The 24025-nt window shown below is 42.4% G+C and overlaps 1 protein-coding gene across 1 annotated transcript in view; it reads right to left on the bottom strand.

Moving 5' to 3' along the window:
• Nucleotides 1-22045, bottom strand: part of LOC126324532 (uncharacterized) — a 37267-nt gene extending 15222 nt beyond the window's left edge. Inside the window, exon 1 of the mRNA XM_049995136.1 lies at nt 21806-22045. Coding sequence (XP_049851093.1) covers nt 21806-21969 — 164 coding nt within the window. The 5' untranslated portion in view covers nt 21970-22045. The remainder of the gene's footprint in view (nt 1-21805) is intronic.
• Nucleotides 22046-24025: the final 1980 nt, after the last annotated feature.

Below are 24025 nucleotides of genomic sequence, written 5' to 3'. Positions count from 1 at the left end.
GTCTCTGACAGAATTACAATGTCATCGGCAAACCTCATAGTTTTATTTCTTCTCCATGGATTTTTATAGCTACTCCGAATTTTTCTTTTGTTTCCTTTACTGCTTGATCAATATACAGATTGAATAATATCGAGGAGAGGCTGCAACCCTGTCTCACTCCCTTCCCAACCACTGCTTCCCTTTCATGTCCCTCGACTCTTATAACTGCCATCTGGTTTCTGTACAAATTGTAAATAGCCTTTCGCTCCCTGTATTTTACCCCTGCCACCTCAGAATTTGAAAGAGGGTATTCCATTCACCATTGTCAAAAGCTTTCTCTAAGTCTAGAAATGCTAGAAACGTAGGTTTGTATTTCCGTAATCTGTCTTCTAAGATAAGGGTCAGTATTGCCTCACGTGTTCCAATATTTCTATGGAATCCAAACTGATCTTCCCAGATGTCGGCTTCTACGAGTTTTTGCATTCATCTGTATAGAATTCGTGTTAGTATTTGGCAGCCGTGATTGATTAAGCTGATAGTTCAGTAATTTTCACATCTGCCAACCCCTGGTTTCTATATAACGGCTATAGATAGCAGAAGAAAATGGGATGTGAGGCGATACAGGGAAGGGGAAAAGGAGGAGGTGTGGTATGGGGCGATGAGGAGGAGGGAGCACAGAGGGTAGGATGATTCAGAGTTGGTAGGATTGGTATATGTTGCGGCGGACTTCATGGTTCAGGACTTTTGGAATGTGCAGGAAAAGATGGGCAGCACACTAGGATTGGAAAATGGAGGGGACACAGTAGGATTGGTGGAGTCGAATTTGCTGATGGTGCACCGTGAGGAGAGGTAGGAATTTGATGAGTTGACAAAGGATCTGTGTGGGGGAAGGTAAGCGGATGTGGAAAGCAAGGCGATGAGCATGGCGATCGAGGATCTGATGGCGCTTATAGAACTTAGGACGGGCAGAGATCCCTGCAACATTTGCATAGCCAAGGCTGGGGACAACCAGGGATTTATACGTGTGAAGGACAGTGTAGGGGTTTCAATACTTCCCAGAAAATTGTAGGTAAAGAGATTAAAATTGACACACATACTTGATATGACATCGGATTTTATTGAAACCAAAACAAAGAGCACAAAACAACCAACATATGACACTTGGCGTGATACAGAAGCAATAAGTAGGGTAACAATTGAAGTTTAGCAAAGACAATGTTCCTTAAGCTACAACAAATGGTCAACATGTAGGCTTCATCAACAATACCTGTAGTTCAAATTGTGTGAATTCCTAAGGGACCAAAGTGCTTAGGTCACGGTCCTTAGACTCACATACAACTTAAACTAACTTATGCTGAGAACAACACACGCACCCATGCCCGTGGGAGGACTCGAACCTCCGGCGGGAAGGGCCACGAAGTCCGTGCTGTGACGCCTCAAACCATGCGGCCACTCCGCGCTGCAATACCTGTAGTCGAGCGACAATGTTGTGAACAGCACTGTACAGCATATCAGCAGGACTGCCGTCATGTGTTGTCTTTTAGCATCCCTAATGACATCTGTGGTAACCCCACAGCCAGTACTCGTAGCCACACGGACTGACGTCTGGGGTCAGGGAGGTCGAACGTGACAGACGTGGCGGCTCAGCAAGCGATCCGCACCAAACGATGTGCACAAGATATCTTTCGCACGTGTAGCTGCATCCTGCATAAAAGTAGTACATTTCAGCAGGTTTTTTATCAGGCAGGCTAGGGATGATATGACTCTGTAACATATCTGCGTACCTCGCACACGTCACACTGACGTTTCATAGCTACACGATTCTCATGCGGCATTACTGACGGCCGGCCGCGGTGGTCAAGTGGTTCTAGGCGCTGTAGTCCGGAACCGCGCGACTGCTACGGTCGCAGGTTCGAATCCTGCCTCGGGCATGGATGTGTGTGATGTCCTTAGGTTAGTTAGGTTTAATTAGATATAAGTTCTAGGGGACTGATGACCTCAGATGTTAAATTCCATAGTGCTCAGAGCCAATTGAACCATTACTGACGTGTCGCTGTCCAGCACCATCTGTTGCCCGATTTTGCGCTCGTTTTTGGTTTCAATAAGATCCCATGTCATTTCAGACATGTGAGTTAAGTTTTACCTCTCTGCCTACATTATTCCGTGACGTAGCGCATTTTGAATGTCAACGGACTTTTTGGTCAACCTGTAGATTACGTTGGAAGTTAGCAGGACGGATTTTTCATTTTAAAATTCTTTCTACTTTTACATACTATTGAAATTTTCCTTTTCCTTTGATGAAAGCTATTGGATACAAGGTGTAATGTTAATATGTTAAAAAAATGGCTCTAAGCACTATGGGACTTTCTGACAGCACGGCATCACCTGCAGCGACTTTCTTGGGTTCAAATGGTTCAAATGGCTCTGAGCACTATCGAACTTAACTTCAGAGGTCATCAGTCCACTAAACTTAGAACTACTTAAACCTGACTAACCTAAGGAGATCACATACATTCATGCCCGAGGCAGGATTCGAACCCGTGACCGTAGTAGCCGCGTGGTTCCTGACTGAAGCGCCTAGAACCGCTCGGCCACTGCGGCCGTTTTTAGATGTTCAATTTGCTTTTAAACTATGGTGCTTTCAACTGAGGAACGTATTTTTCTTGCTGTACATGGCTTTCGATATGGCGATAAGTACACATATTTAGTGCGGAAGACATTAGCTGAAAAGTTCCCGAAAGCAGCAGTACTTCATTCTGCTTTTGTTCGTCGACTTACTGACAAATTTCGAGAAACAGGCTAACAGGCTGTGTTAGAAGTCTAACGAACTGAAAGACCACCTAACCTAAAAGAACATAAGTTGCTGGATATTTCTGCCTTTATGCAGCAGAGCACAGCAAGACTATTGCACAAGCCAACACGAGAAAAATACACTCCTGGAAATTGAAATAAGAACACCGTGAATTCATTGTCCCAGGAAGGGGAAACTTTATTGACACATTCCTGGGGTCAGATACATCACATGATCACACTGACAGAACCACAGGCACATAGACACAGGCAACAGAGCATGCACAATGTCGGCACTAGTACAGTGTATATCCACCTTTCGCAGCAATGCAGGCTGCTATTCTCCCATGGAGACGATCGTAGAGATGCTGGATGTAGTCCTGTGGAACGGCTTGCCATGCCATTTCCACCTGGCGCCTCAGTTGGACCAGCGTTCGCGCTGGACGTGCAGACCGCGTGAGACGACGCTTCATCCAGTCCCAAACATACTCAATGGGGGACAGATCCGGAGATCTTGCTGGCCAGGGTAGTTGACTTACACCTTCTAGAGCACGTTGGATGGCACGGGATACATTCGGACGTGCATTGTTCTGTTGGAACAGCAAGTTCCGTTGGCGGTCTAGGAATGGGAGAACGATGGGTTCGATGACGGTTTGGATGTACCGTGCACTATTCAGTGTCCCCTCGACGATCACCAGAGGTGTACGACCAGTGTAGGAGATCGCTCCCCACACCATGATGCCGGGTGTTGGCCCTGTGTGCCTCGGTCGTATGCAGTCCTGATTGTGGCGCTCACCTGCACGGCGCCAAACACGCATACGACCATCATTGGCACCAAGGCAGAAGCGACTCTCATCGCTGAAGACGACACGTCTCCATTCGTCCCTCCATTCACGCCTGTCGCGACACCACTGGAGGCGGGCTGCACGATGTTGGGGCGTGAGCGGAAGACGGCCTAACGGTGTGCGGGACCGTAGCCAAGCTTCATGGAGACGGTTGCGAATGGTCCTCGCCGATACCCCAGGAGCAACAGTGTCCCTAATTTGCTGGGAAGTGGCGGTGCGGTCCCCTACGGCACTGCGTAGGATCCTACGGTCTTGGCGTGCATCCGTGCGTCGCTGCGGTCCGGTCCCAGGTCGACGGGCAAGTACACCTTCCGCCGACCACTGGCGACAACATCGATGTACTGTGGAGACCTCACGCCCCACGTGTTGAGCAATTCGGCGGTACGTCCACCCGGCCTCCCGCATGCCCACTATACGCCCTCGTTCAAAGTCCGTCAACTGCGCACACGGTTCACGTCCACGCTGTCGCGGCATGCTACCCGTGTTAAAGACTGCGATGGAGCTCCGTATGCCACGGCAAACTGGCTGACACTGACGGCGGCGGTGCACAAATGCTGCGCAGCTAGCGCCATTCGACGGCCAACACCGCGGTTCCTGGTGTGTCCTCTGTGCCGTGCGTGTGATCATTGCTTGTACAGCCCTCTCGCAGTGTCCGGAGCAAGTATGGTGGGTCTGACACACCGGTGTCAATGTGTTCTTTTTTCCATTTCCAGGAGTGTACATTGGACTTGCAACAGCATATAAAGCAGTTAACCAAAAACTGAAATTTTTCTCGTATAAAGTAACATCAGGGCAAGAACTGAAAGATGCAGATCATGAAAAGCCAATTCGTTGCTGCAAACAGTTTACATATTTTATGGAGAGCAATACCACTGATATTTTTGATATCACCTTCCCTAGCGACAATGTGTGGTTCCACTTCTCTAGTCATGTCAATACACAAAAGACACAATTATGATCAGCAGAGAATCCTCGTGCTTTGCTTGAAAAGCCATTGTATGATCAGAAAAGTGGACTGTGCTTAGCAATATTCAGATGACGCACTACTGGATCTTTATTTTTTGAAGAAACCGTGAACGGTAAACGTTATTGTTTAATGACCCACTATGTCCTTAGCCATGTGTGTCAACAATTCATGGTTTCAACAAGATGCCGCTACTGTGCTCACAGCTAACGGCACTTTGCGTATTCCAGTACACTTTTTTGGGAAATATGTCATCTCGAAATACCTTACTCCACCAGACCATTTTTCTTTGGGAAACTGTAAATTCGGTAGTGTATCACAATGCGCGCATGGTTTGTGACTTTATAACTGAGCATGTGAGAAGCATATCACTATCACATATGCAGAAAGTGTTTTCCATTAAAATTAGGCCAGTTGTGGCTTGTATAGCTGCCAGCGAATATCACTTCCAACATATGTTGGAACTGCAGAATAATTTTCCCAACACACTGTACTATAGCCAATGAGTTTTATGTATTCTATGATAATGTAACAAAGAATAAACTACCTTTGAAATTTATACTCTTTGGCATAGCTTGCGCTAGCTGGTGAGCCTTAAACTGTTAAGTAAATAATTTTTTTTTCATTACTTATAGCTATATACGTCATTTTTGTGGTGAAATGCACATCATTCCGTTAGTGGTATACAGGGTGGTCCATTGATAGTGACGGACCAAATATCTCACGAAATAAGCATCAAACGAAAAAACTACAACGAAACTCGTCTAGCTTGATGGGGAAAACCAGATGGCGCTATTGTTGGCACGCTACATGGCGCTGCCGTAGGTCAAACGGATATCAACAGCGTTTTTTAAAAATAGGAACCCCAATTTTTTATTACATATTCGTGTAGTACGTATACAAATATGAATGTTTTAGTTGGACCACTTTTTTCACTTTGTGATAGATAAGTACGTGGTATCACGCAACATTCCGCCAGTGCGAGCGGTATTTGCTTCGTGATACATTACCCGTGTTAAAATGGACCGTTTACCAATTGCGGAAAAGGTCGATATCGTGTTGATGTACGGCTATTGTGATCAAAATGCTTAACGGGCGTGTGCTATGTATGCTACTCGGTATCCTGGACGACATCATCCAACTGTCCGGACCATTCGCCGGATAGTTACGTTATTTAAGGAAACAGGAAGTGTTCATCCATATGTGAAACGTCACCCACAACCTGCAACAAATGATGATGCCCAAGTAGGTGTTTTAGGTGTTGTCGCGGCTAATCCGCACATCAGTAGTGGACAAATTTCGCGAGAATCGGGAATCTCGAAAACGTCGGTGTTGAGAATGCTACATCAACATCGATTGCACCCGTACCATATTTCTATGGACCAGGAATTGCAAGGCGACGACTTTGAACGTCGTGTACAGTTCTACCACTGGGCACAAGAGAAATTACGGGACGATGACAGATTTTTTGCACGCGTTCTATTTAGCGACGATGCGTCATTCACCAACAGCGGTAACGTAAACCGGCATAATATGCACTATTGGGCAACGGAAAATCCACGATGGCTGCGACAAGTGGAACATCAGCGACCTTGGCGGGTTAATGTATGGTGCGGCATTATGGGAGGAAGGATAATTGGACTCGATTTTATCGATGGCAATCTAAATGGTGCAATGTATGCTGATTTCCTGCGTAATGTTCTACCGATGTTACTACAAGATGCTTCAGTGCATGACAGAATGGCGATGTACTTCCAACTTGATGGATATCCGGCACCTAGCTCTCGTGAGGTTGAAGCGGTATTGAATAGCATATTTCATGACAGGTGGATTGGTCGTCGAAGCACCATACCATGGCCCGCTCGTTCACTGGGTCTGACGTCCCCGGATTTCTCTCTGTGGGGAAAGGATATTTGCAATCGTGATACACCGACAACGCCTGACAATATGCGTCAGCGCATTGTCAAAGCATGTGCGAACATTACGGAAGGCGAACTACTCGCTGTTGAGAGGAATGTTGTTACACGTACTGCCAAATGCATTGAGATTGACGGTCATAATTTTGAGCATTTATTGCATTAATGTGGTATTTACAGATAATCACACTGTAACAGCATGCTTTCTCAGAAATGATAAGTTCACAAAGGTAAATGTATCACATTGGAACAACCGAAATAAAATGTTCAAACGTTCCTACGTTCTGTATTTTAATTTAAAAAAACCAACCTGTTTCCAACTGTTCGTCTAAAATTGTGAGCCATATGTTTGTGACTATTACAGCGCCATCTATCACAAACCGAAAATAGTGGTCCAACTAAAACATTCGTATTTGTTTACGTACCACATGAATATGCAATAAAAAATCGAGGTCCCTATTAAAAAAAATGCAGTTGACATTCGTTTGACCTATGGCAGAGCCATCTAGCGGGCCAACCATAGCGCAATCTGGTTTCCCCCTTCAAGCTAGACAAGTTTTGTTCTTTGTAGTTTTTTCGTTTGACGCTTATTTCGTGAGATATTTGGTCCTGTCACCATCAATGGATCACCCTGTATAGTGATTTTTGCATTTAAGTAACACAATGAACAAAATTCGAAAGGTTTTTATAAAAAATTGGAGCAGCTATGTTTCTTACTTAGGTGCATATTAGATCGTAAATTGTGCGTTTAGAATTTAGCTAATCTACTGAATTTTTCTTTAAATTTGGGAGGAGATATATATGTACCTCCATTCTCGAGGTTGGACTCTGTAACCCTTCATATTTTTAATATGAATGGAAACTGAGAAATGTGGAAGTCAGAACCGGCCACGGTGAGCCAAACTTGAAGCAGGCTTGGTGTGCAGGCCTTGTGCGTGACAAGGCTTGGCCTGTCTCGCTTTCGCTCGTTCCTTCCCGGAAATACTCTCCTTATAGCGCGACCTCTCATTTTGCACTGCGGCCCAGATCACACAGTAAACAGATTGGCCGCCCTTAAAGGTGGAACAGGCAACCACATAAAAAGTTTTTTCGTCAGACAACAGATGTCGCATGCGACGTTACGATGTTGTTTGGCCAGTTTGTCTCATGGAATTGGCTACCGGAGAACGACCACGGCCCAGATCGCAGGGTACATTTATCGGAAGGCTGGAGCGCTGCGAGCCCCGCAGCGAAGGTTGCAAATTAGCTCTTCTAATTCTACAAATGAAATTTACTTCTACTCTAGGGATACTTCCTACAGTTATATGCGGTATAAATAAATGAATGAAACACTCCTCTGCTATTTGGTGCTTGCATGAAGGCTGTACTGCCATAAAAGCTGTCTGATAAACTGTCGGATTTATGCAGTAGCTTAATTTATACGCTCGTCGCCCTCCGTCCTCTCTGCAGCGCGCCGACACGGATGATGAGGGTAAAAAAGTCTCCACATGCAGGTATAACACTAAAAACATTCAGATGCTTCTCAGCTTTTTTAAAAATTTGATCAGTTAGTTTCCTGACATATGTTAAACACATATTGCACCGGTGCAACAATGAATAAACAATAGTTAATTGGCGGAAGCCGATTGGTTTTTATTTCGATGTCCTACAGAAACATCGACTACAGTTGTGTTAGTCATTTTCTTCCAGCTTTGCTCTTTACGGCTGTAAAATACCATCGCTTTGATTCTCTCTCGTTCCTGCTTACCGGACGCTACCAGCAGTACGAATAAATTTACCCGAACGTTATTAATCACCCGTGAGTTGCAGTGCTCACAATTGTCGATGACACAAGTATACAGGAACCCACTACTGATTTACTGTGTGTGTGTGTGTGTGTGTGTGTGTGTGTGTGTGTGTGTGTGTGTATCTATTTTTCTTAATACATCCGACTGCTGAACATGTGCAACAAAACTCACGGATTTCATTACATTAAATAAAAACTTAGTTGGTGGGTAACAGGTGTAAGGCTCACTGCATTCGCTAATCAGGTACATCACCTGAGCCGCGCTGAACGGGCGCGCGGTTTGAGGCGCCATGTCACGGATTGGTTCGAGTCCTCCCTCGGGCAGGTGTGTGTGTGTTGTTTGTAGCATAAGTTAGTTTAAAGTAATATGTAAGTCTAAGGACCGATGACCTCTGTAGTTTGATCCCTTAGGAATTCACACCCATTTGAACATTTGAAATGATCTGAACACGGTTCCTGTAGTAAATACAACTGAAGTACCATTAGGTATCATGTCCTGACACTACGGATGTGGTTCGCTTTTTTGCGTACTGCATGTATAGGAATTAACTGAATTATAACGACAATATAATTTTCACATGGATACTGTAAACACGCACAAGAAACAGTTTTGGCTTCCTTTGCAAATACTTCTGTAGGCGCCGGCCGCGTTGGTCTCGCGGTTAAGGCGCTCAGTCCGGAACCGCGTGACTGCTACGGTCGCAGATTCGAATCCTGCCTCGGGCATGGATATGTGTGATGTCCTTAGGTTAGTTAGGTTTAAGTAGTTCTAAGTTGTAGGGGACTGATGACCACTGATGTTAAGTCCCATAGTGCTCAGAGCCATTTGATTTGAACTTCTGTAGGCATTATTAACGGCGAACATATTTTGCAGTATTTTAACTTTTACCTCCTCTCAGTTGAATGAGGTGGAGTGGTGAAGAAAAGATAATGAAATCGATTAGAGCAGAGTAACATATTTTTTATTTGTCACTACAAGAAAGTATACATAACTATACATTTTTAGTATCTTCAGTTTTGAGCGAGTTTTACGAAACTTTCCTCTAAACATAGTTTTGCAAACTAATATAGTTTGCGATTAGCAAGGTGGTTTAAAATAAAAGGTCTGAGCTCTCCACGTTCTTCATCATCCAGCCAGTGAAATTTTTCAGTTGCGGATTTCATGTAGTTAAGTATCCTAAACTTTATATTTCTCTTATAAATAAATTGCACAAAACAGCATTCGTATGGCTGTAACGACGTCTCAATAACGTTGCTGAAATCAAAAGTTGGAGCTCTGAGCCCTGTTGACGAACCACACGAAGTGCCAGTTACGTAACACTGATTGAGAATAAATAATCCTCTCTTTTCTTGAAGCTAATTGCTACAAGTAAGTGCCTCGTTTCTTCGCAATCATCCATAGTTTTGGATGCATTTATGTGATAAGTAGCCAGCAAAATGTACTACTGAACACTGTTCATCAGAAAGATCTTCCTGAGAGGAAGGCAGATGTTCATCACCCTCGACGATGCTGTCTGTTCCATCCACAGAGGAACCAAGAGTGTTAGGGATTTCCTTGTTTCCGGAGCCCATCGAGTGCTAAGGTTCATACTCTTCCTTTTCCAATCCACAGTTGTTCAGTAACAGTACGTTGTCAGCGTCACTTTCACAGTCTGAAGCGACAGGTTTCATTTGTATATTAATAATGCTGGTTTGGAATAAGTTCCTTATTGTTCTTGCTGTAGCGTTCAGGTTGCAACACATGTTCTGATAGCTGCAGCAACAGACTGGCTGAGGGCCTAGACTGCCATTTTCACGTTCATTTGCTGGAATGAATCAGGTTGTAAATGACTGTCAGTGAGTTTTAACAACAGTCTACTTTTTTTGTTCTTCTCGTCAATATCGTATGTCAGCCAAACGTCGTCAAATAAAACAACTGCAGTGTTGAAAGTGAAGTTGTCACTAAGCAAATTGTTTCCTATGCTTTTGAATAAGTATGGAACATCATAAATAGCAGACACTCGCTGTCCATTTACACTGAAATGAGGTCTTTCTGGCGTAACCTGTAAACGACCACGCATGCTTCGATTACTAGCTCCCTAATCACGAACGACCAATTTTGGTTCCAAGCTTGCTTTTTGCAACAAAATAACTAACTCCTGTAAAAGCACCAATATGTTCGCATGTTTTACTTATAAACTAGACAAAAAGTATGAAACAGGCAGCTTCCAGTTACTGTAGTTACCTCTAATCAAAGAAATAAGTGCATAATTACCAGAAAGTGGTTTTCTTCCCCTGTCACCCAAATCCTCTAGACCTTCTACTGAAGCCAGATCTTTTGCTCGCATCTCGTGGTCGTACGGTAGCGTTCTCGCTTTCCACGCGCGGGTTCCCGGGTTCCATTCCCGGTGGGGTCAGGGATTTTCTCTGCCTCGTGATGGGTGGGTGTTGTGTGATGTCCTTAGGTTAGTTAGGTTTAAGTAGTTCTAAGTTCTAGGGGACTGATGACCATAGATGTTAAGTCCCATAGTGCTCAGAGCCATTTGAACCAACCAGATCTTTTGTGTACTCCAGATGCTGCATTATCGACATCTTATCAAAAGACACTACACATGCCCTTTCCAAAGAGGCTTTGTTAAAGCCTGGTAGAAACTTAGTGGCACCAATACATCGTCTAACTGTAGTCAGTCCAGGTAACATGATACTCAATTTTCATAAGAATTTGTAAGCTGCTAGAGATTTGTAAAATACCATCAGTGAAAGATTGTTCTGCACTATGGCCACGTGCATGTTAACAGCGAGCTCCTGGACTAACTTTAAATGGTGAGCCATTTTGTGGTGGAACGTTTGGATGTGATAGCTCCGTGTAGTCACTGTGATTTTCGCTAATCATTTCTTAAACCATTTGGACGTGAGTCCGGGATACTTGGTATTGCAAGTCCATGTAACTGCGCTGTGCCCTGGTACCGTTGCATTTATCTTGAATTACAAGTGTGGCCGGTGTTCGGCGATTCCTTTTTATTATTATTGTTAATATGTCAAGTGGTCAGTTTTATGAATCAAAGATTATTCTCTGTATTAAACTTCAGCCGCTCATTTAAACTGGGATTGCAAACTCCTTCTTTGTTGGCAACTATTACAGTATGCGGATTGTCTCGTCATTATCACCGTGAGCCAGTTGTGGTTTATGAATTTATCAAGTGAAATTTCACATTGGAGATTGTTTAATGAACGATTGCTTTAATAGTAACTACGGTTGTCACACTATAACGTTTAACATCTCCCCATGCATTTGGCGTTACCCAGTGTTTGGCTGTTGGTTTCAGTATTTTAGTGAACTGTGTATTAATACTGGGTTTGTGTGTTCTGGATGCTGTTATTGGTGGGCGAAGGCCATCCTACCTATTGTCGTCTCTCGAGCTCTCGAGCACGGAATTCAGACGCGGGGCCGATGTGAACGCCAAACGTCGAGAATGTGCTGATTTCTGTGTAGAGGTTTCAGGCTATCATTGCATCATATTGCCAAATGTTTTCCATAATATTTAATTTAATTATTTATGAGATCTTGCTATTTGAGTATTTTTTGAAACCTAATAGCTTTTACAAACAGTTATTTTCAGAAATTTTTCCAATCCATATGTGGCATACAGCAAACCACTGCTTAACAGTATTGGTTAAAAACAGTCTAGGCTGCAATTTTTGTTTTTTTTATTTTTCAACGACGCGGTTCTCCTTATTTAGACATCTTCAGGTTATCTTCATAGAAAACAGAGAAGAAATACATCTATTTAAGAATCGCAATCGTGTTGTGCAGACTTGGATAACCTATAAGCATTCGTCAACAGATCAACTATTGAAAGAGCAAATACCTTAATATGGCATTTCTTAGGAGAATCCTTTAGTCAGTGTAGCCAAAGGGCATCGCCGAATATATCAGGCCAACATCGCCTTCGTTAAACTCAGTAAAAACTAGAAATATAAAATAGTACAATCACTACCTTTTCTAGGTGGATGCGAGAGGCACCATGATCTGCATAACGCGTTCCCGTTCACAGGAGCGAGTAACAGAGTAAGGTGGGGGCTCAGGTAGTAAGCAGTACTGAAGCCTAATACAGAATCACCTCAAGAGGTGGCGCTGCGACGCAGCAGTGATAAAAGTGAGAAATCGCAAACAGGATATACATACCCACTAAAACTTTATAAATGTAATGCACATAAAACATTGATAAGATGGAATTACTAGGGACAACACCTGTGCATAACTTATCCTAAAATTTTACGAAGTAAAATATAAATCAAGGCGGTAAATTTCATTAAAAAATTGCAACCAAGACTGTTTTTAACCAATATTGTTATTTTTCATATTCAGAAGGCCTGATAATTGACTTAATTTCAAAACTAGTGAGATTAAATCTGTTAAGGTTGTATTTGTATAAAGGATTTTTTGTTGATTTACGGTTGGGCCATAAGGCTGTTTTTTTTAAAATTATTCTCATTGCTTTTATACAACTGAATAATCTGTGTAGATCACCGCAATTAGCAGATGATAATTAATCATTGTGTTGTTACCAGTGCTCTGTTTTAATTTACGTGGTGAAAATAAATTTTTGTAGCCTCAAAAGGTGTCAGCATTCCACTCCAGCAGCCCATGTGCCCTGCTTGCCAATCCTATACCTTACCAGAGTGGTCTTTGGTCAAGAAAGGACGTACTGTTGAAGAAGCGTTGAGTGAGGTGTGCAACTTTTTCATGTCAGTAATTCAAGGAGGTAAGGCAGATTCGAGGTATCGCATTTCTAGGAAGAATCATACAAATAGGTTCAGGTAGCGTCGACATCAAAGCCTATTTCTACATTCGTGATTAAAGAAGATACTCAGGAAGAATTGCTCGTTGCTGCTGCAGAAAAAAAAGGTTATGACTTTGAAAAGCATCATTAACGCTTCAGTTCTCTTGCCTATACAATAAAACTGAAAGCCACAATGTATGCTGACTCCAAAGTCGCCGCAAAGCAGTCTACAGCCAAGATCAAAGCTACAACGATTTTTAAAAATATTCTCGCACCACACTCCGTGTCCGAATGCATAAAACAATTGCAGGAAGTTTCGTATTATGGCATGAGCACCGATGCATCGATCCACAAGGCTGAAAATATACTTATTTTAGTTATTCAATACTCTACTGAAACTGACTGTATCCAACAGAAGCTGTTGAAGTTTGATTCGCTGAATTACGAAACATCGGGACTCTTGGAAAGATTTGTCTCGGAGCTTTGCGACAACCACAAATTCTATTTGAGTAATTAATCGCTTTTTGTAGAGACAGTACCAACACCAGCTTAGATGGATTTCATCGACGCCGCGAGTGAAACATGTTTCACCAAATTAAAGAAGAAGTTGGGGAACAAATGCTTCAAATGGCTCTGAGCACTATGGGACTTAACATCTGAGGTCATCAGTCCCCTAGAACTTAGAACTACTTAAACCTAACTAACTTAAGGATATCACACACATCCATCCCCGAGGCAGGATTCGAACCTGCGACCGTAGCGGTCGCGCGGTTATGGACTGTAGCGCCTAGAACCGCTTGGCCACACCGGCCGGCTGTTGGGGAAAAGAGAAGTAATTGGATGCCCTGCCAATGTTCTCAACAATACTGAATCAAGCGCTGCTGTAGTCTTAACTCTCGACATTGAAATAATAGTCACGAAAATTTTTAATTATTTTTCAATATACACGGTAAGTGGCTCTGAGCACTATGGGACTTAACATCTTCGGTCATCAGTCCCCTAGAACTTAGAACTACTTAAACCTAACTAACCGAAGGACATCACATACATCCATGCCCGAGGCAGGATTCGAACCTGCGACCGTAACAGACTGAAGCGCCTAGAACCGCACGGACACCGCGGCCGGCTACACGGTAAGTACAGAGGAGCTGAAACAGTTCTGCGTATACGTTGACATCAATCATAAGATTCTTCTATCTCACTCAAAAACAAGATGGCTTTCTTTAATGCCCGTTAACTTTGTTAAGATTTGCGTTCTATTATGACAACATTTTGACGCCGAAGACAGGCCACCTAAAATAATTTCAGAATTTTTAGTAGTCCGATCAGTGAAATTTATTTCATGTTTCTGCAGTCAGACTTGGCTCTTGCGGCGTTGCCGTTCATTGCAAAATTCCACATACCCTGTGGTGAATCTATTGTCACACGCACGTCTCCTTGAAGTAACTGAATTGCACTTCTCAGCCGGAAAAAAAAACTATAGAAAAGAACAGCTGTACACCCTGTAACCAAAAGTCGCACTAAAAATTGTTTTATCAGTGGAATAAATAGTAAAAAAAGTATTTATGTGTGTAAAATTTCACTCTATTACAGTAAGCTTTCATACACCACTACCAAGCCTTACTCTAAGCTGTGTAAAGCCTTAAAAGTCCACATACACACATCATTCATGGCCGCAGCCAGTCTATGGTAATTATGAATTATTCTTTACAGAATATTTACAAACGGAGTGTTTGTTTTACGTAGAATTTCTCGCTCAGATGTTGCTATAATGTCTCACGTAACAAAAGGTTGACGTTTGCGAGTATGCAACACGCAACGCGTAATTCAGTATTCGAAAAGACACAAAAAACGCTAAATTTCGCACCAGGCATTAAATGTAACTCTCATCCACACTTTACGGCACTTCTCGAACATTTTGGTACCGAAGCATCACAATATTAATAATTTTCAACGGAGTACGTATCAATAGGTCTGATCACTATGAAATCCAAGCCCCAGACTCTACTCATCTCGCTACAGAAAATAAGTCTCTAGTTCCCCGAAAAAGGCGCGAATACACTAATTTCTGATTGGCAGGGAAAAATCACAGCTAATCGGAAAGCAGCATCAAACCCGATCAACTCCGCGCGTATATACAGAACCAATCAAAATTTGTCATTGAATCAGAACAGCAAATTACATAAATAAATTTTGGAAACCTACAAATGTAAAATCAATTCCCTCTTAACAAAACTGCTTTACCGAAATCATAATCTCATTTCCCCAGTACCATAAACTGACGAAATAGTTTATAAGAAATTCCCCGGTGTGAATAACACACACGTCATTCTCGAACATTCCTCACGAGACCAATTACTTCAATGTATAATACAAAAACTTTATAGAAAACATTATTTCACATTCACACCTTCATTCACTCTCATAGCCAAGCAAAACAATAGTAGTAATTAACAAACAATTATAAAATTAAACAAACAGAACTGCAAATAAAAAGGACATTATTTTAATTGCAGCTAGTGACCTTTACCAGTCGCATAGAAACTATGTATTCTCGAGAAATCTGACCTGTCCTGCACATGCCTCACACTGCACTCCTGTTCACACATCTCCCACATCAGTAGGCACGATGTAAGGCGCTAAGCTCACTCTGTTTGAAAAAATATAAAAAGCATAGAGAACAATAAATTCTCGATAACTGAAAAAAGAAATATATTAATCGACTCGCAAAGATGTCTGAATGAAAAGAAGACTGCCAGTGTCATTGGCACGCAGTCCAAGATGAATTTGAACAAATAAAAGAATGAGACCAAGAAGAATTTGAACAAATCAAAGAATGAGACCCTCCCCATGAACCATGGACCTTGTCATTAGTGGAATGGCCTGCATGCCTCAGCGACACAGATAGCTGTATTACAACCATAGCAGAGGGGTATCTGTTGAGAGGCTAGACCAACGTGTGGTTCCTGAAGAGGGCAGCAGCATTTTCAGTAGTTGCAGGGGCAACAGTCTGGATGATTGACTGATCTTGCCTTGTAACATCAACCCCAAAGGCGTTGCTGTCATGGTATTGCTAACAGCTAAAAGCAAGGGGAAACTACAGCCATATTTTTTCCCGAGGACATGCAGCTCTACTGTATGGTTAAATGATGATGACGTACTCTTGCGTAAAATATTCTGGATGTAAAATAGTCCCGCATTCTGATCTCTGGGCGGGGACTACTCAGGAGGACGTTGTTATCAGGAGAAACAAAACTGGTGACCTATGGATCAGAATGTGCAATATTAGATCCTTTTAACCGTGCAGGTAAGTTAGAAAAGTTAAAAAGGGAAATGGATAGGTTGTATTTAGATAAGGAGAGAGTTAGTGAAGTTCGGTGGCAGGAGAAACAGGACTTCTGATCAGTAGAACATAGAGTTATAAACACAAAATCAAATAGAGGTAATGAAATATTGGGTTCAAATGCCTTTGAGAACTATGGGCTTAACATCTGAGGTCATCAGTCCGCTAGAACTTAGAACTACTTAAACCTAACTAACCTAAAGACATCACACACATCCATACCCGAGGCAGGATTCGAACCTGCAACCGTAGCAGTCACGCGGTTCAGACTGAAGCGCCTAGAATCGCTTGGTTACAACGGCCAGCACGGCATTCGGTTTAATAATGAGTAAGAAAATAGGAATGCGGGTAAGCTACTACGAACAGCAAAATGAATGCATTGTCGTAGCAAAGACAGACATGAAGCCCATGCCTACCATAGTACTACAAGTTTATATGCCAACTAGCTCCACAGATGAAGAGATTGAAGAAACGTGTGATGAGATAAAAGGAATGATTCAGATAGTTAAAGGAAACGAAAATTTAATTATGATGGAGGACTAGAATTCGATAGTCGGAAAAGAAAGGGAAGGAAGAGTAGTAGGTGAATGTTGTATGGGGGAAATAAATAAAAGAGGAGGCCGTGTGGTAGAATTTTCTACAGAGCACAATTTAACCATCGCTAGCAATTGGTTTAAGAATAATAACTGAAGGTTGTACAATTGGAAGAGACCTGGAGATTCTGAAAGGTGTCAGATTGATTACATAATGGTTAGACAGATATATAGGAGTAGTAGGACAAGGGTGGCGTCACCCCACTCTGCATTGTTGCCAAATTTATTCAAGATGGCGGATCCAAAATGGCGACAATAGATGTGGCAACGTTGCAATGATGTAATGGTGAGAAGTTCAAATTTTGGCGGCAAATTAGGTCCCTTGGGCTACCTCCACTAAGTCAACCAACACTACCTCTTCCTAGGTATTTGTGGGGAAAGGACTCAGCTTGTGTTGGCAACTGGATAGGATTAATGGCCATTAAATGTAGCTATTCCATGAGTTTTAAACTCGGCAAATGGCTGTTCTGTTACCAGGTGGACAACATCCAGCTCACTACACTTAGATAGAATATAACCATCCATTTTAAGCCAATGCAAATGGGAATAAAGCTTAATAAACACATTTTTCGTGTATCCCTTAATATGGTAAACGTTATAGATTGCACTGATTTCGGCTAGTACTCCAACACGAGACCAGTTTTCACGGCCGTTTACTGTCAATGCCAATATTTTGTATTCCCTCTTCGTAGTCAGATTTTTCCATACCGATTGCTTAAATCTGAACGTAAACCTGATCTGCACATTGGCAATGGGTTCTTCCTTTTCCAATTGGAGCTTATATTCATCCTTTATGGCAGTTGTCTTCTCCATATACTCCAGTTTCCTGTTATTTACTTTGAGGTCCTCCATTTCCAGTTCTCGTTTCTATACGCTTAATACATTAGCTGCACTTAAATGACTAATTTCTTTAATGGGGAATGGTTTAAGTCTGTTTGATACATTGGTCCTTTTTCTGAAAACTTGAGGTATAACATTATATGAAGGAACCAGTCCCAATTCGGCGATATCTATATCGGACGGTATTGTGGAGAACAGGGTTCTAGAGTGATAATAATAAGTTTTCCTGCTTTAACATAACACTACTGTGTAAAATGAAAATCGTCTTTGTTGGAGAATGTGTTGAAAACCTCTACGTAGTTTACAGGTATATAATTAAAACTGTATGCAGACAGGTGACGGCCGCGCCGGCACTTCGCGGGGGCCGCCGGTGCATCCCGACTCCTGGGAGCGTGTGCGGAGGCGTTCTGTGCAATCCAGTGGATAGGGGAGGGCGGGCTCTGCGTGCTTCGCGATGGAAAGGTCTCTTACTGTGTAATTAAGTGTGATGTGTGTTTCATGACCGTATTCCTTGCGCGACTGCAATAATAAAAAGGGCGATCAATTTAATTACTTGTTACAAGACTGGCATCTTTCCAAGCAGCACGGAATGATGAGAAAGAGAAATCCAGCCCCTGCAAACTGATTTTTTTAATAAATAAACAACATACCCTATAAACAACATACCCTATAAACAACATACCCTTGAATTTCCCTTCGTGAGCTCCCTCCTTTCCACCGCCGAGCCGCCAACTTACAGGTAGAGGGGTGGGTGTGGTGGTGGGAGTGGGGGGTGGGTCGATTTCCTGAAAAATTCTTCAATCAAATAAATAAACTGTATTCCATACACTGCTCTCAATCCCCTAAATTGTTTAAATAAACAATATTCCACACATTGTCTAAATAGTTTAAACAACAGTCCATACACTGCAATCGATTTCCTGACAAATTCTTCATCTAAATAAATAAACTATACCCACAGGAAACATAGAGGTAGACAGCTAAGTATGACTCATCATGTGCAACAAGAATTAAGTAAAGTAATCCAGAATGGTAGCTGGAGATAAATGTAAATGAAAATCATCGATTGAAATTATAAACTGACGCAATCCATGTCACTGTGAGAAATTCACGGAGCATATGTACAATTAACATCTTTGAAATGTTTTTTTCTTAATATTTACATTGTCTGGTGACGGCGTTCAGGTGCTAGGCGTTGCAACACCAAACATCTACTATGCCATAAGAAATGATATCAGTCACAACTACAGACTTTTTCTTAATAAGGTATCTGGATTATTTTTCATATTGAAGTGAAGAAAAGTGAAGCAAAGCTTAAAATGTGTTATCTCAAAATGTACGTACGCATTAAATAATTTACGATAAATTACTATAACGCGTTGTGCTTAGCACCAGTAATGTGATGACCACAAAATCTTACGCGACGGATAGTATTAAATATTCTCGGTGCACTTGACGCGTTTGCCCATTTGGTGTACCTTGAACCAGTCCACACATTTCTCACTGCACGCGGTATTCATCAGGCTATCCAAATCAGAACTGTGTCCAACACTCTAGGACACTGAGTCTTATCGGCGCCGGAATAAACCATATCATCTCTGTGTTCAAACAAAATGGCTATAGCTACAAGAAATAAAGTCAGCTTTCTCCAGAAAGCGCAAATAAAAACACGATCAAACAAGATAACAAGATCAGTACATGACATTCCTTCCGTTTTGTGGAACAACACCATGTTGGACGCTGCTTAAACTGACACGGGATTAAAAGATATTTCAGTTACCTAAGCCCATCGTAGAGATGTTGCGTCCTGTGAAGGACAATGATGGCATTAGAGTCCCAGGCGTTTATTATGTTCCGTGTGAATGTGGCAGTGGGAAAGAGCCACTGTCTATTCGAACCTTCTCCCATTACTGTACCAAACATCAGTGGCACACCAATTACAGAAACACAAAAAAAATTTGCTGTTACCGAATACAGCCTTACAAATAAGCACAACATATTGTTTGAGCAGACATGCATTCTAACCCATGTTTCAAACTTTTGGAATTCAATCATGAAAGAGGCTGTGAAAATGGGAACGTGTGTCAACTTCGACAGCTACGCGTGAAAGCGAACACTTCATGCCGAGGGATTCTATAGGAAAGTGTCCAGCATAATACAGTGTGACGAAAACAAACCGAAATTAACATTTTACTTCAGTATAGTACTGTTTATTTATATTTTGCGCTAAAAACTAAACAATGCTTGCATATATTTGCCCTCTTTTCACACATTAGGTATTAGTAACAGCAATGGTGAATAATTGTTGCCGCTTTATATGCAAATTGAAATACGTTATAGGAGCTAAAGTTACATTTGTAGGATGTAATTATAGTTTACCATAATAGTAAGAGGCGTTGTGTGTATTGAAAAATACCGAGACACGGTGTGAAGAACAGATAACCTGACTAGGCTTATTTAGGTAACTGTTTAGCCATATATTTATAGTCACCTCTGAATTAATATACAGCTGAAATCGGTTTGGAAGTGTTTTCAAACGGTCACTGTAGTCCTTTTCTGAAACTGCGTTTAGTGCTGCAGTACAGTTTTCTGGTATGTCCTTAATGCATCGTAACGGTGTCCTTTTGTTGCCAACTTCAATTTGGGGAACAACGAGACGTCGGCTGAGGTCAAATCCGGGGAGTGATCAAGGACTGTGATTCGTTTGCTGGCAAAACACCGCCCATTATCTTCCCTTTGTGGACTGGGGCGACCAGGAACCTGCCTATCGATATTTGCGTCGAATTCGAGGAATTATCGCCCATGGACGACGGAGGACTCCGAGATACTACTTAGAATTAAAAGTTTGTCCTTCGGGAATAAACTCTTTGTGAATGATTCCTTTGGAATCGAAGAAAACTCTTAGCATTGTCCTCACACGACTCTTCTGCAAGCGCACTTTCTTTGGTTTCGACTTCTTCGAGCTCAGTTATGCTGTAATCTGCCGCTTTCTAAGAAGCTCGGCTGGCCGGTGTGGCCGAGCGGTTCTAGGCGCTTCAGTCTGGAACCGAGCGACTGCTACGGTCGCAGGTTCGAATCCTGCCTCGGGCATGGATGTGTGTGATGTCCTTAGGTTAGTTAGGTTTAAGTAGTTCTAAGTTCTAGGACTGGTGACCTCAGATGTTAAGTCCAATAATGCTCAGAACCATTTGAACCATCTAAGAGGCTCGTATTGGAAACACTGTGACTCGTCGCCAGTTAGATCGTGAAATCAGTATCACTTTGGGCTGCCTGTAACAGAGCTTTGCTTTATTGGATTGCGCCATGTTTTTCATCGCCTGAAAGTCGTCTGGCACCGATCACGGGCTTTCCTTTTGAACTCTTCGGTCAAAATTCTGTGCACAACAGTTTTTACAATTCCTAACAGCTCATAGCTGAATTGTGCATAAAGACATCTATCCGATGCAATGATTTCGGCTATCTTTTTGCACATTTTCGTCCGTAGTACTTCTTCGTGGCTTTGATGCTTGGGAGGCGTCCTTATTGTACTCCCTGCCTTCAAGAAATTGAGCATACCACCGAAAAACATTTGAATGACTTAAACAATCACTACCCTACGCACTTTTCATAATATCAAACGTTTCATGGGCTGCTTTGCCTAACATAACACAAAACATGATGTTCCCCCAGTAACTGCCATCTTTCGACGAGTGTCAGATACGTACTGTTACTTGCGTGACCAGGACGCCTGGTTTGACCTACTACACGGCTGTTGTCGCAACTTCAAGATCAACTCGCCATAAGATACCATGGCATTATGGAATTTCGCACGAGCAGTTCTAACGGAACTGTGACGCACCGCGTACATAGTGGTGGATGTTAGCGAAGGTTCAGATGTTCATAGAGAATTAATGCGACAAATACACAGAATACATTTAACACAACAATAACATAGCATTTAAGAAATGACTGAAAACAGAAATTATTTGCTCTCTATGAGTAACAACCTTATTCTGTTGTCCGTCAATTCGCTGCGAGTCTCATACGGGTCACCCCATACGGGCCCGTCTAGAGAGCCGTAGCGTTGGAGGGCCCTCGGCACAATGGGATAGCCGAGTACCGGATACACCGCTGCCGCCGCTAGAAGTAGTAGCTGAGGGGCCGTCTGCATTTTCCTGACGCTGCTGGAAGGCTACTGCGTCCGTCCGCAGGTGGCGCGCCTGGACTCCCGAAGGAAGCAGCTTGCGGCTCTCCGCAAAACCTACTTGTTTGCCGTCGTCTCATGTTCTTCCGTTCCTCGTCTTATCGCTAGCGGACACTGTATGGGTCGTTGCTGAATTGCCTAATAGGTGAAAAAGTCAAATGCATGAATTTTTCTTTCGTCTGTTTTTTTAATCCGACAAGGTTCTTACGTATCTCCTCAGACTAATTAATCTACATTTATATCTACACTTGCTCTCCTCGTGCCATCGTATGCTATTCAGTGAATGATATACAGGTTGTCCCAAAAGGAATGGTCAATATTTAGGCAAAGAAACGCAGGATGATCTGTGGCAAAAAAAAATTCATACGGACATACGCCATATCAGAGGTAGAACACATTTAATGTTCGGTTTTTTTTTTTTTTTTTTTTTTTTTTTTTTTTTTTTTTTTTTTTTGAGATAGTGAGGTACATGTATACAGGGAGTTCCGAAACTCTCTTTACAAGCTTCTCGGACTTGTAGAATGGAGTGAGTACATAATATTTTGAATAGAAACCCGTGTCCGGAAACTTATCTTTGCGTTCTACTATGGTTTCACTTTAGACGTGTAACGAGTTCACAACTCCCGTGATAAAGAGAAAAATCTCAGAGTAGCTTATCCCAGTATGCAGTAGGACGACAAGAGGACGTGTACTGCTTGTGGGGTCATATGCGAAGTTTAATTTAAGAGACTCCTCTTGAGACAAAGGAAGATGTGGTGGCACGATTTCTGATCTCTGCGGTAGCAACTGAAGAGACACCCGGTGCGATGCAAAGCATGCACCATAACGTGCTTGGCAGCTACAATGCGTACAATGTCTTTAACAACGTTGGTGGTCGCTACATCGAGACGCTGTTGTCATGCATCAGTACTGTTCTGTACGTACAGTATGCTGGGTTCTTGCCGCTCGGAATGGCCGTGCAGTGTGAGGCTCCCTGTCACGGACTGCTTGGCCCCTCCAGCCGGAGGTTCGAGCCTCGTCCGGGCATGGGTGTGTGTGTTGTTCTTAGCATCTGTCAGTTTAAGTAGCGTGTCAGTCTAGGGACCGATGACCTTAGGAATTCCCACACATTTGAACATTTGCTGGGTTCTTTTTTAGTTTGGAATAATGTAAACACGTAATTTTTAAATGTTAATACAACCAAATGTGTGTAAGTGATCAATTGATATTTAGTTGTGCTTCCTTTCGAACTGTTATCTAATAACGTGTACCGTGTCGCTTCTAATTCAATTCCTGAGGCAGAAGAGGATGAGTCAAACATCCGAATTGAAACCGTCGTTGAAGAGAAACGGTACGTTTCCGGACATGGGTCCATATTCAAAATATTATGTACTCGCTCCCTTCTACAAGTTCTAGAAATTTATAACGGGAATTTCTGAACACCCTATATGTTTTATCCACCCAGCCCCTTCGACATTTTATTCTAGGCCAACTTACCTCGTGTCTTTCAACCTCTTCGCTCGGGGTGTCTTTCTGCCCATGGTGTGTTGCGAGTGAAGTAGTGAGAGGGACTGAGAGAGTATCAGAGAGAAGCCTCTATTAATTAACATACATCTACACTGATGAAGAATGTTTACGGGCTCTTCCGCTGTCGAAGAGTACCGTCGGCGCTTTCCGATACGACGAATTTCTGATCGTAGAGTGTTTACCAGAATTTGCATGAAGCAGGTATTCTGCCAGGTTCCCACTTTTCTTCCGAACATTGGTTACAGTGCCATGCGACTTAAATTTTGTCACTTGTTAAATGACAATCGTCATTTTCTCTCGTTAATTCTTTTTACTGATGAAGTCACGTTAACACGGAATGGAATCAGCAGTACACGAAATAATCATAGACGGTCACAGGAAAAATCTACATGCTACAGTGGGAACCAATTTCCAAGTTAGTTTTTCGATCAGTTTTTGGTGCAGCATGGTCGGTAATGCACTCCTGGAAATTTAAATAAGAACACGGTGAATTCATTGTCCCAGGAAGGGGAAACTT

The sequence above is a fragment of the Schistocerca gregaria genome, chromosome 1 (genome assembly GCF_023897955.1).
Source record: "Schistocerca gregaria isolate iqSchGreg1 chromosome 1, iqSchGreg1.2, whole genome shotgun sequence".
Taxonomy (NCBI): domain Eukaryota; kingdom Metazoa; phylum Arthropoda; class Insecta; order Orthoptera; family Acrididae; genus Schistocerca; species Schistocerca gregaria.
The sequence above is the reverse complement of the archived record's forward strand: the minus strand, read 5'-3'. Positions and strand labels throughout refer to the sequence as shown.